The 13,312-nt window shown below is 45.5% G+C and overlaps 1 protein-coding gene across 1 annotated transcript in view; it reads left to right on the top strand.

The window, feature by feature from the left end:
• The first annotated feature begins 6,658 nt into the window (after positions 1–6,658).
• The window catches only part of LOC310687150 (sodium- and chloride-dependent GABA transporter 1-like), a 40,545-nt gene continuing 33,891 nt past the window's right edge, over positions 6,659–13,312 (top strand). Inside the window, exons 1-2 of the mRNA XM_083461822.1 lie at positions 6,659–6,957; positions 12,011–12,142. Of these exons, the coding sequence (XP_083317948.1) occupies positions 6,714–6,957; positions 12,011–12,142 (376 nt within the window). The 5' untranslated portion in view covers positions 6,659–6,713. The remainder of the gene's footprint in view (positions 6,958–12,010; positions 12,143–13,312) is intronic.

Genomic DNA, 13,312 nt, shown 5'->3' on the forward strand with positions numbered 1-13,312 from the left:
GGCCACGGCCTGGTCTGGGAGCGCACTCAGGTGTCCAGCGACCCACCTCCGGTGGAGCTGTGGGCACGCTAATGCATCAGCAGAGTAACAGCTAGAAGTGCAGGCGTTGGCATCTCAAAAGCTTCCTTTATTTACAGATCAAAACAACAAACATGGCTAGTGTGAGCAGCAACTTCACACATCTGCTCTGTCCAAAAGCAACAAAGGGAAAAAAGAAATACAAAAGCACGTAGGACAGAAGCACAGTGTCTAGTTCCGTTCCCACACTCCTATCACAAAGGAATGTAAACAGTGGATCACAAGATCCAACCAGCAATGGAGAATGAAAATACTAACATCCTCCCCCTTTTCATGACATCATTGCTGCAGATTTTAGCACATTAGCAGCCTATTTACAGAGACTGATATAGGAGATACATGTTTTGTTGCTTATTTGCTTACTTAATTTAAATTATTTATATTGGTTGACTGATGGATTGGCAACTCAGATAGCTATGTGACCTACTTTGCAGAGGGCAGCTTTCTATTTTGAAGGGCTGTCAGAAGACTGTCCTCTGTTTGAAGGTCTCCTCTGTTTGAGTGCTGCCCTATCCAGATCTGGCTTAAAAACAAGGAACCATAAAAATTGGATGGAGGGAGCAGGAACCTTGGAATTGCCCAGCAACTGTTAGCAGATCCTGGTCAGCAAACTGAGAAGGCACGCAAGTCACCTGGTGTCTTCCCCACTACTGAATTATATCAATTATTTCTAAATCTGCATCTATACATATTTATTAACAGATGGCATTTGGGCACCCTGAAAAAATGAAAGCAAAAGTATTTAAAAGCAGCATAACAACACTGTAACAGTGCAGTAGCAATACCAATGAAACATTTAAAACCAGTACTGTACAAGGAAACAGGAAGATTAGCTAACTCTTTGCAACTTTTGGATGAACAAAGTTTTAACCTGCTGTCTAAACTCTATCTGTGGGGGAACCTGGTGGATATGGCATTGAGCAAGGCTTTTCTCTATAGTGATGTCCCCTGTTGTTGTCCCTTTCCAATATTCACTTCTATAGATACATTCCCAATAGCCCAGAACACTTTTGCCCTTGCTTAGATGTCATAAATGGATACTTCATGTTGTCATTTCTGGTTTCTTTTGGTATTGCTGTTGATCCTAATTGTTTTATTATTATGGTTTTAAATTGCATTTTAGGATTATGTATTTTTTATTGTTTTGGTTGCTATATATAAACCTCTTAGAGGTTGCTTTGTGATGGAAAGCAGTTTAGAAAAGCAGTCAGCACCCATGTACAAGATAAACAGAGCTACCCAAGTCCCCCCCTTACCCTGGGCTGGTTGGGGGGCTTGGATGGAGTGGAGCTTCCCCTCCACTCAGCTCTGCTGGCTTAGCCAGCTTCTCACAGGTGGTGCAGCCCCACTAGTGAAGACCAGGAGAAAGCCCTAAAACAGGGTGACCCCAAGGCAGGGGTGGGGCTGAGGTGGACTAGGATCCACTGCATCCTGAGCCAGTCCCATTGCTATCTGGATCCGATTAGGCTTGGAGCTGAGACAGGGTTCTTTCCACCGCAGCCACCATGAGAAATGACTATTGGAAAGGCGCTTTCAGTTTGCGGAGGTGATCAGCGTAAAACAACCATTCAAGTTACACAGGAAGGCGAAATTATCACAAATGTGAAATGGTTTTACATAGAACAAAGAGAAAAATTACCACAAAGGATTGCTAGGGGAAAATGTTTCCGTCCCTTTGGCAAATATCTAAGCGCTACCAAGATGATTTCTCTCCCTCTCTTTTTTTACCCAGACAGGTAGCTCTATAATTAATTTAATTTGAGAGTTGGGGCTGTTGTTCACTCAATTAGACATCTGCTTCTGTCCCCACCATTTTAATGACAGCCAACTTGCCTGGGGCCATTATGACTTGCGTAGAATTGCGACCAGCTAATAAAGCCCCCATAGACATGGTGATTATGTTTTCTCTTTGGAGAGAAAGAGAGGGGGAAAAACATGTTTTGATCTCTTCTGTTTCAGGAGCCTTTGATATTATTAGCATTATTTTATTCAAAGGACATTAAAACAAATCTTCTGAATGGCTCTTGGATGCATTTTAGGTCCCACCTACACTAAAAATTTAAAGCAGTATCATACCACTTTAAGCAGCTGTGGGTTTTGGCAAAGAACCCTGGGAGCTGTAGTTTGTTAAGGGTTCGGAGAGCTGTTGTTGTTGCTGTCGTTTAGTCGTTTAGTCGTGCCTGACTCTTCGTGACCCCATGTACCAGAGCACGCCAGGCACTTCTGTCTCCCACTGCCTCCCGCAGTTTGGTCAAACTCATGCTGGTAGCTTCGAGAACACTGTCCAACCATCTCATCCTCTGTCGTCCCCTTCTCCTTGTGCCCTCCATCTTTCCCAACATCAGGGTCTTTTCCAGGGAGTCTTCTCTTCTGAGGTGGCCAAAGTATTGGAGCCTCAACTTCACAATCTGTCCTTCCAGTGAGCACTCAGGGCTGATTTCCTTAAGAATGGATGGGTTTGATCTTCTTGCAGTCCACCCTCTGCCTCTTCTAAATCCAGCTTGCACTTCAGAGAGCACGCTATTCCCCTCACAGACCTCCATTTCCCAGATTTTCCTGGGAAGGGGCAATCAATAGTGAAATCATTCTGAGAACTGTAGCTCTGTAAGGGGAATAGGGTTCTCCTAGCAACTCTCAGCACCCTGAACGAACTCCAGTTCCCAGGAATCTTCAGGGGAAAGCCCTGCTCTATCCTGCACCAAAGCAAACATCCATTCCAGCCTAGCAAAAACACTCAAGGAGGTTCAGAGCTAGGCCAGTGAGGCAGTGTGACCTGGCATGGGTTCCCAGGGCCAAATGTTTGGCTCCCTCATTCCCCATCCCTGGTGTATATGTTTCTGTTGTACACAATAGCTTCTCAGTCATACATCCAGCCTGACCTCCCATGTTCGCAATGCTGTTTGCCAGCCTTCAGCAGGTAGAATGCTTGAGGATACCTTCCAACATTCCTCAGATGAAAATTGGGACATTTCTCATGCCTCCTTCCACTGACCCTCCTTGACCTCCCATTTTGGTCCCCCCACCCTTCACAGAGCATTTCCTATCAGAAGAAGGGCGAGTGTCGCCACAACAACACTAATGGGACACACTCTCCACCATCCTGAGAAAACCCCCTGATCCCATCTTTAAAATATATATATATACTTTGGTAGATTTACACAAAGACACACCAAAGGGGCAACATTAGACAAAGACACACAAAGCATTATTTTTTAAAAAATATAAAAATCAAGACTCCTTGCTCTCTACTTTGCTCCCCCTTTCTCCCCACCCAGGGTGGCCCTGCCCTCTGCCTGCTCCTCAGAGCCAGCACATCACAGGGGGTCGGGTCTTGGCAATGGCAGCCTCTCGCCCTCACCTGCTCTTCAGCAGCCCCATGAGCCATCCAAGGGAGGAGGCCAGCAGTGGCAACCATGGAGAGGCAATGGGATGCTCTCTCATAGCCACCACTCAGGGCAAGTGCCAGTTCACTCTCCTCCCCGAGCTTGGCACTGGCACTGGCAGAGGAAAGAGGGACATTCCAGGATCAAATCATCAGCTGTGCAGAATGCCGTGGCGAGACTTCTTATGGGGTCCTCGCTGCGAGATCACATTCACCTGGTGCTATACCAGCTGCACTGGCTCCCGGTGGTGTACAGGATCAGGTTTAAGGTGCTGGTTTTAACCTTTATAGCTCTATACGGCCTGGGACCCTCATACCATACCTCTCCTGGTATGTCCCACAGAGGACCTTACGGTCTTCAAACAAAAACATATTGGAGGTCCCGGGCCACAGGGAGGTTAGGCTGGCTTCAACCAGAGCCAGGGCTTTTTCGGCTGTGGCTCTGATCTGGTGGAACACTCTGTCACAAGAGACTAGGGCCCTGCAGGACTTGACATCTTTCCACAGCGCCTGCAAGATAGAGCTGTTCCACCAGGCCTTTGGCCAAGGCACAGCCTTTGGTAATCCTCACAGAACTCTAGCCCAATGGTTGCCATTAATTTGATTTGAACTGATTTTATAATGAATTGATTTTAGACTGCTGTAGTATTTTACTGTTCTTAGCTGCTCTGAGCCCGGCTTCGGCTGGGGAGGGTGGGATATAAATAAAATTTTATTATTATTATTATTATTATAATTCCAGGACTGTCCCTGGAAAATCAGGACACTTGCAGGGTAGGCTTGAGAAACTGGTGGCGAAGGCCCTCCCATGCAAGGCTTAGCTTACTGTAAGGTTTGTTAGCTTTTGATTTCAAAGACCAAATTGGAGTCCCTCCTTATATCCAGCAAATTAAACACATCATGCTGCTGAGATGAAAAGCATTGGCAGTCATATTTGCTGGGATAATGTTCGCCCAATGCAAACAAGCAGAGAAGAAATAATAATAATAATAATACTATTAAGACTTTCATGCAATGAACAGCAGCTTTTCTGAAACAGATAAGCCATTAGAGATCATTGTTGGAAGAGGCAAAACGTGCATTCCCATTATGTTGCATAAAAGCTAAAATGTGAGTTAAATTATTCAGCTCATAGTAAAGAAGAGGAATTCTCATGAATGCTTCAATTTAATAAGCACTCATTAATTCCTCTGCTGTTCACACTGAGATAGGAAAGTGAGCACACTCTTCTGAATAACAGTGAGGAGCAAAATCTGGACCAGCACCATATTTTTTAAGAGAACCTGGGCAAGCTGCCCTAAGTGACCCCCCAAGATCCAAGTGGTCACCCCCTTAGCATCTACCACAACTTGGAGGGAGCCTAGCAGTGATACTGATGCAGTCACCAACCATGTCCCCACCCCCCACATACAAGTAGGCTTACCTGGTAACAGTAGGACTGTAATGGGATGGTTACAGTACCATTTTAGCCAGATGAGCCCATGAGTTCTCATGTGGGGGAGGCTGGTGGCTGCAGCAGCACCACTAGATGCCCCCTGTGATAGCAGGAACTGTGTCAGCTCCAGTGGGATGTTTGCTTACTTGTCTCACATCTGGAACAGGAATCAATCCAGCAAACACAATTGCTATTTGCCATTGTTGCTGCTTTCAGTCCACAAATGGGAAAAATTGGATTACATAGCAAATAACAACTGATAAAACAACACAAACCTATTGAAAAATGAAATTAAGGGGGTGGGATAACATAACGTCAATGTAACTTGCACAGTTAATTGCATACGTTATGGAATTTCACCATAAGGAAGGCAGTGTGATGGATAGCGTCGTTTTGGGTGGAAGACCAACTGCAGCAGAACGGAAACAGAGCTGCATGGAATGACTAGAGGGCAGAACAGAAAACGATGCCTTCTAACATCCCTACTCTTGACCCGGTTTGGATAGGTGAGCTGCTCTCAGTTAATAAGAGAAAGGTTTTGAGAAAGTATTTGTCACTAGAGGTAGAGAGGAAGGTATTTCTGAGACATGATGGGCTATTACTAGCTCTTCTTGCTCAGCCCGGCTGGCAGCACAGCGTTTGACCATTCATCAGGTTGTCTTCATCTAACCCCAATAAATGGCAATCTTATTCCAACCCAGCCAGGCAGCCAGGGGAGAAACATATTGGAAGATTTACTGAGTCATTACCTTGGGCGTAGATTTAAATGAAATTTACTGGCTTGGTAAATGGTTTCAGGGCTGTAGGCCTAGAGCTCCTGCTATAAATCATATGTGACGCAGGGTATTTTTTGGAAGGAGATTCTTTGACTGTGATTTCCTTTGGTGTTCTTAAGCAAGTTGGGTTCTTTCAACTAATATGGTGCTTCTCTAGTCTGCCATAGCAAAATTCTGTAAGTGAAAATAATAATAGTAAAAAACAAGAGTTTCCTCAAATGTAGCAATGTGTTCACCCAATGGCCCTAGGCTACCTTTGGTGGAAGGTATGTGTATGTTAGAAATAATCTTACCCCTTTGACAGTCATATTATTCCCTAAACCACAGCAACAGGGTCACCTTGGGGGGAGCCTTCCTTATTTGCAATCCATTGCAGAATTGCTTTGACATTCTGCAAGTCCCCCCCTCAAATATTGGCTTAAGTGGGAAACCAGCAAGCGGGACCCAAGCACAAGAGCAGGGGCATAGGAAGGGGGTGCAGAAGATGCGGTCTGCCTCAGGTGTCATCTCTGAGGGAGTGACAAAATGGCACACCGTGGGGGGGGTGGCCTGGCCTGGAGCGCACCTGAGCCACGCATCTCTCCTGGGAGTGACGCAGTGGCTCGGGGCCCCGCGCTGCCTGAAATGGCAGTGTGGGGCTTGCATCCACCAGGCGGACTCCATGGGCAGCTCACCACAGTGCCTCCCTGTGCAGATTACCATGGCGCCCTTGTGCGCAGTTCACCCTGCCCCCACCACTTCGGGTGCTGGAGCAACTAACTACGCCCGTGCACAAGAGCACTCTCCCCCTTCTGCAACAGCCTGGTATTCACACACACACACACATTTGCATGCAATTCAAAGCCCGGCAATTGTTTAAAACACTTTGTCTTTTACGTACAACGTGCCTCAAGAAGTCTAACCCTCTTGCTGACTGGCTGCCAAAGATAACTTCTCTTACACTTTTCAGGTACCACTGAGGAATTTGCCCACTGTGATCCAACCATCTTGATCTTCTGAGGGTCTCCCCTCCCCTTCCTCCATGACGTAAATGTAAGCAGAAATGGGAAAGATTGACACCACGTCCGTGGAGCTGAACTCGCCTTCTGAGATGAAGGAAGCTGCCCTAGAGGAGTCGGAGGAGCCCATTGACTCAGAAAGCAAATACGCCAGCAAGAAGAAAAAGGAGGTCCCGGACAGAGGATCTTGGAAAGGCAAATTCGACTTCCTGCTCTCCTGCATAGGATATGCCATTGGCTTAGGCAATGTTTGGCGTTTCCCATATCTCTGTGGCAAGAATGGAGGAGGTGAGATTGACCTGATCAAGACTTTGTTTACTCATTACAATCATTTCTACCCCACATTTCAGGATACAAATGCTATTCAAATTTATTATTCAATTATATATTTTCACTTGACGGTTGATAGAAGGTGGAGATGATAAGCCGCTCCCTATGTTCCTAGGCCTCACGCTCTCTCAGAGTTTCAGAATGTTTACAGACCAATCCTAGATGCAGGGCTGGCCCAAGACATGTTGGCGCCTGAGGCGAACCACAAAATGCCTCCCTATTCCAGCCATGGAAGAAGAGGTGAGTGAAGATCTGCATCAGGAACAGGTGCGGAATGAAGATCTATGTTGGGAACAAGGTGGGAAATCAAATCAAACTTACCCAACAGCTGAAGTGGCAATCAAAGGCCACTGTGGAGGTGTGAGCACTCTGAATCATGCCAGGTGGGTGCAGAGGAGACCCCAAAGGGCAACCCCTCTCATTTCTTCCTTAGGAGGGGACCAGCAACACCTCCTATTCACTGAGAGGCTGCTGTAGGGACAGCTCTTGCTGCTGAGGAGATGGAAGATCTTGCCTCCAAGGAGTGCACCGCAGCTGTCGCTGCCACCACAGCAGTGGCAGCAGCAAGTAATGCATTCCTTCGAGCAGTGGTTATCAACCTGTGGGTTCCCAGATGTTGTTGGAATACAACTCCCATCATCCCTGAGCTCTGGCCTTGCTAGCTAGGGATGATGGGAGTTGTAGTCCAACAACATCTGGGGACCCACAGGTTGAGAACCACTACCTTACAGGATGGATCTGCTGCCCCTGTGCATTCTGCTGCCTGAGGCAGGCGCCTCACCTTGCTTCACGATTGAGCCGGCCTTGCCTAGATATGTTTACTCAGAAGTGAGTCTCTCTCACTGACGAGATCTTCCTCCAAAGAGGTGTGCAGGGACTTGCAGTCTTAAAGGGGCACAAAAGACTTCCAAAGTGCAATCAAGCCATCCTGACTGAAAATCTCAAGCAAGGCTCTGTGGCTGCTCTTGAAGAAAAAGAACCCAGGCTCTATTGCTCCTAATTTTTCTTAATGTAATTTGCCTACTTACTTTAATTATATCATTGCCTCTCCATCTGTTACTAAATCAGTTCCAATTAGGGTTGCCAGCATTCAGTGGCCATGTGTCCTACTTTACAGAGGACAGCCCTCTGCTTGAAGGTGTCCTCTATAGGATGGTCCATTTTAAAGAACCATCAAACGGAAGAGGAGACAGGGCCTTGAGGTTGCCCATCAACAGTTAGCAGCTAGACAGCAGACTGAGCAAGCACACAGGTCACCTGCTCACCTTCTTCACTACTATGGCAAATGTTTTGTGCTTCAATTCAAGCTATAGTGAGTATTTATGAATTTGCATCTACACATGCAAAGTTAACATATTCAATTCAGCACCTTGCTTTGTCTTCTTCTGGTGATGAATTTCTTCTTTCTGGTTGATGGCATAACTAGCCAGCCTAGAGCCATTCCCGACCTAGAGGGCATCCCTTTCCCTTCCCTTTTGTGATTGCGCAGAAGAAAACACTGCAGCAGTCATGAGTTTTCTTGTCGTGTCTGAAGCAGTTGATCAAATTGGCTTTAAAGTGTTTTATCTACCACAAGCTAATGCGCAAGTATGGAGAGGGATTTGCCGTAAATCTGAGCAATGTGCTGTGAGTGTGATTTAGAGTTTCTATAAGGAAGCTACACAGCTTCTCTGGCTGGAATTATGATTTCTGAGAAGTGTTTATCTTGCTTACTTGACAAAATTCATAAGGTACTTACAAAAATATTTTAAAAAACTTTAAAATGCATAAAATTATCAAGTCCAAGAAAAGCATTCCAACAGAAGAACTATGTTGAATCTATGTAGATGGCTGCCATTGAAAGATGGCTGTTTTGCTTCTTTGGTGGGTTTTAATGGCTGTGTGAAAGCAAAAAATCAGCAGCGAAACTGATGCATCTTGTATAAACGGAACTACCCTGCGATAGGAACATAGGAAGCTTCCTTAAGTCAGGTGAGGCTAATTTGTTCAGCTAGTCTAGTACTGCATACTCTGACTGGCAGAGACTCTCCAAGGTCTCAGGCAGAGGCTTCTATCTCCTGCTATCTGATCTTTTCAATTGGACATGTCTGGGATTAATCCTGGGACCTGCTTCTGTGTTCAAATACTATGGTGCCTCCCTTAGGCTTTCCAGAGAGAGGGGCAGCAATTTGAATCCAGTTCTTTCTGGTCCAGCTTCAACACTCTTATCTACTACATCCTCTGTTTTACTATAATTTTTTCCTCTAGATTTCTTTTTACCAAAGCAATCTGAGTAGAAAATCCAGGTACAAGGCTGAAAGAAGGATCTTTAAGTGGGAATAAAGGCTGTTGTGCAAAAACAGGCCAGTTGAACTTCCAGTTAACAGAAAAGATTGAGATTTCAAAAGGTGGACATGGCCACATTTTTTGCAAACAATGTGAACTTCCTGAGAGTCTGGATAGCTTTGTTCACAACTTGCAAATAGTGCTATGGAAATGGAAAAACAATGTTGCAAACGCCCCCCCCCCCCCCGTCTGCCTTTTTTATATTCTTCTCAATAAGTAGAACCAGACTGGCAGTCATCGCTGTATTAATTAGGAATCATTATTTGTGTTACCATTTGCACTAACGGCTGCAGATCTAATTTCTTACCTCGGCGCTTCCAAAGGCCAGTTTCATACTGGAATCTTTGTTATGCTAGGCACACAGAGCCCTCCATTTCTAGCCAAACAGGGTAAGATAATAAAAAAAGAGAATCAAATCAGAAGGAATTTCCAGGCATACAAAGCCTTCCATCAAGATGTAAATTATAAACGAAGGGCAATTCAAGACTGTCACATTTTCAGGAGGGCAACCAATCATATACTGGCAAATTCAAGTGGCATAATGGGGAGCTGATTTGGAGCTTTTGTGCAAGGAATGTGCTTCCCTCGGAAATCTCCCCCCTGAAGCAATGCCCTGGAAAGTGAAAGAGAACACTCGCTTGGTGCAAGATCATCTAACCTGACCGCAAATAAAACAGGATGAATGCTCCACAAAGAGGTCATTTGGAAGTGACCTAAATTAATAATACCTGTTAGACATTTATCTACTTTCCTTTTTCGAAGGAGAAGAAGCAAAAACCAAAGAAGTTTCCATAAGCTTCCTGGGATGTCCCTGCCCCACCCACTGCAGTAAAGCTAATAAGAAAAACTGAAAGGGGTGGGAAGTAGCAGGAGTGAATTTTGGAGGAAGCACTCAGGGACTGCAGTTAATAACAGAGTATTTGTCTTGCAGGAGGATTTTATTACATTTACAGCCCTGTTAAACACTTTACAGCTATGAACTGACTCTGTCAACTAACAGATAGTGAAGATTTTATAGCATTCTTATTAATATCAAAGTCAGGGGATGGAGTCAATTTTAATGATGATGATGATCTCTTGTGTATACTTATAGATTTAGGGAAGGTTATATACATAAGAATAATCCTTTGGTCATCACTGGACAACAAATATTTTCTTAAACCAAAGATAAAATGATTTTATACTGTTTAAATGCCTGAAATATTAAGTTAAGAGAGCACCATATAGTTGAAATGAATAGAGAGAGGTGGATATAGAAGGGAGAAATCAGAAAATGTGAATAATACTTATGGATTTTTCACCTTTTACCGTCCCTTAATGTCAATTTATGTCTCCTCTCATTCTCCTCCTTCCTCCCTTTTTAATATAGCAAAATAGAGCTATTTCACTAGAAGAAAAAGAGAGGAATTAAGCAACCAAACCACCTTCTAGGGAACAGGAGGTGACATAAAGGCGAAATTCAGAAAAGCTATTGAAGGGGCAATTAATGGGTTATTTGCAAATAATCCCACTGCCACACTCAACAGGAAGCAGAAAACTTTTAATTACTATTGGAAGGTATCTTTGTTTAATGAGACTTCATTTTGGATCAAAATCACAGCAAGAGCTTGTCCATGTTTGTGGCTGGTGCCAGAACAGAGCTACACCTTTCATTCTGCTTCCAGCTGATAGAGGAGGGAAAGGCAAGTTTCAGCTGTGGTGTAAAAGGCTCTAGCGAGGAAGCAAATTGTTAGAGAACTTGTAAGCAATTAAGCAAAATAAGAAGATGTTATCATACTGGCCAATGATCATGCCAATATATATAAGAACAACTAACATTCAGTGGAAAAGGGACGCGGGTGGCACTGTGGGTTAAACCACAGAGCCTAGGGCTTGCTGATCAGAAGGTCGTCGGTTCGAATCCCCATGACGGGGTGAGCTCCCGTTGCTAGGTCTCAGCTCCTGCCAACCTAGCAGTTCGAAAGCACGTCAAAGTACAAGTAGATAAATAGGCACCACGCTGGTGGGAAGGTAAATGGTGTTTCCGTGCGCTGCTCTGGTTCGCCAGAATCGGCTTAGTCATGCTGGCCACATGACCCGGAAGCTGTACACTGGCTCCCTCAGCCAATAAAGCAAAATGAGCGCCGCAACCCCAGAGTCGTCCGTGCCTGGACCTAATGGTCAGGGGTCCCTTTACCTTTAACAGTCAGTGGAGGTTAGTTCATTGGGGGGCAAACGGGGCACTGTCCCACCCACCCCCAACCTGCCTGCCTTCTTACTTACAACTAGTCCAGAGGGTTGTACTATGTGCTAGTTTCCTCCTCTAATTTCCATGTTGCCCTTGTAGAACTCAGAAGGGAGGATGGTGGGGACAAAATTAGTTGGCTTAGTCTTTCTTGGGCTCTGGCTCCACCTACTGTTGTCCTCCCTGCCTTCCACCCTCCTAGCCCTTATGGGCACCAGCTTCTACTGCTAATAGTCCGCCCTGAGATTATAAACTAAAGATGGGGAAACCTGTAGCCCTACTCATTTTTAGCTCTGGCTGTGACCACCACTGACAGATTACCCCGAAGGGAATGAAGCACTTATTAACAACGGGAAATATATATATTTCTGCCAAGGTTTTTTTGCAGGTCTTGATGCACACACGGTTTACCAGCCATAACAAAGCAGATGCAGTGAGATGTTTTCCACTTTTTCCTCCAAGGTGCCTTCCTGATTCCCTATTTTCTGACACTGGTGTTTGCTGGGATTCCGCTTTTCCTGCTAGAGACAGCTCTTGGGCAATACACCTCCGTCGGTGGACTTGGAGTATGGAAACTTGCGCCCATGTTTAAAGGTACGGTGAGCTCATGACATTGATGCAAAATAAATAGGCCACAGGAATATCAGAAACTGCTTTGTCAGGCAATCAGCCCATCTAGCTAAGGTGAGACTACCCACCTGAAAATGATGGTGATTTAACCCAGGACATTCTTCATGCAAAGCAGTTCCCATACACTGAGCCACAGCCCTTCCCCATAGAGTTGCAGTAGATGTGAGCATTGGGCGAGGGGCACTGCAAACAGCTGGAGGCTGGAGACTTTAAGACCCTGAAAGCCACTGTATATATTGGCTCTGGCAGAAAGAATAGAATTTGGTCAGTAGAGACATGTGCATCAGGACAAATAGGGCACTGATCCACCAACCTCAGTCTGCAACTCAGCCAGCCCCTGCCTACCTGCCTGCCTGCCTGCCTTCTTACCCATGACCAGTCCAAAGATGACCAGTCCAGGGGCTGGCAACGCTGGCTGTCAGCTTCCTCTTCCCTAGACTTGATGTTGCTCTCATAGAACTCAATAGGGAGGAAGATGGGGACCAAATTATTTGGCTTTGCTTCTTGTTGGCTCTCGCTTTTGTTTGTACCTTTAATCATTTGCTGCCACCTATGCTTTGACAAAAAAAGGGACGCGGGTGGCGCTGTGGGTTAAACCACAGAGCCTAGGACTTGCTGATCAAAAGATCGGTGGTTCGAATCCCCATGACGGGGTGAGCTCCCATTGCTCGGTCCCAGCTCCTGCCCACCTAGCAGTTCAAAAGCACATCAAAGTGCAAGTAGATAAATAGGTACTGCTCCAGCAGGGAAGGTAAACGGCGTTTCCGTGCACTGCTCTGGTTCACTAGAAGCGGCTTAGTCATGCTGGCCACATGACCCGGAAGCTGTACGCCGGCTCCCTCGGCCAGTAAAGCGAGATGAGCGCTGCAACCCCAGAGTCGGCCACGACTGGACCTAATGGTCAGGGGTCCCTTTACCTTTACCTATGCTTTGACAAAAAATCCTGAACTGACACCATTCAACAATGCAGTGTCAAGTCTTCCAGGTCACTGCCATCCACTGCTCTCTTCACTACTACTCTACAAGGGGGGGGGGGAGAGAAATTTAACTCAGTTCACATTTAAAGGCAAACCTACATAATTTACACTTTCCAGCACAATATGTGAATCAAAACACAGCCATCCTTTGAAAATT

This window comes from Podarcis liolepis, assembly GCF_965112155.1.
Source record: "Podarcis liolepis genome assembly, chromosome: 10".
Taxonomy (NCBI): Eukaryota; Metazoa; Chordata; class Lepidosauria; order Squamata; family Lacertidae; genus Podarcis; species Podarcis liolepis.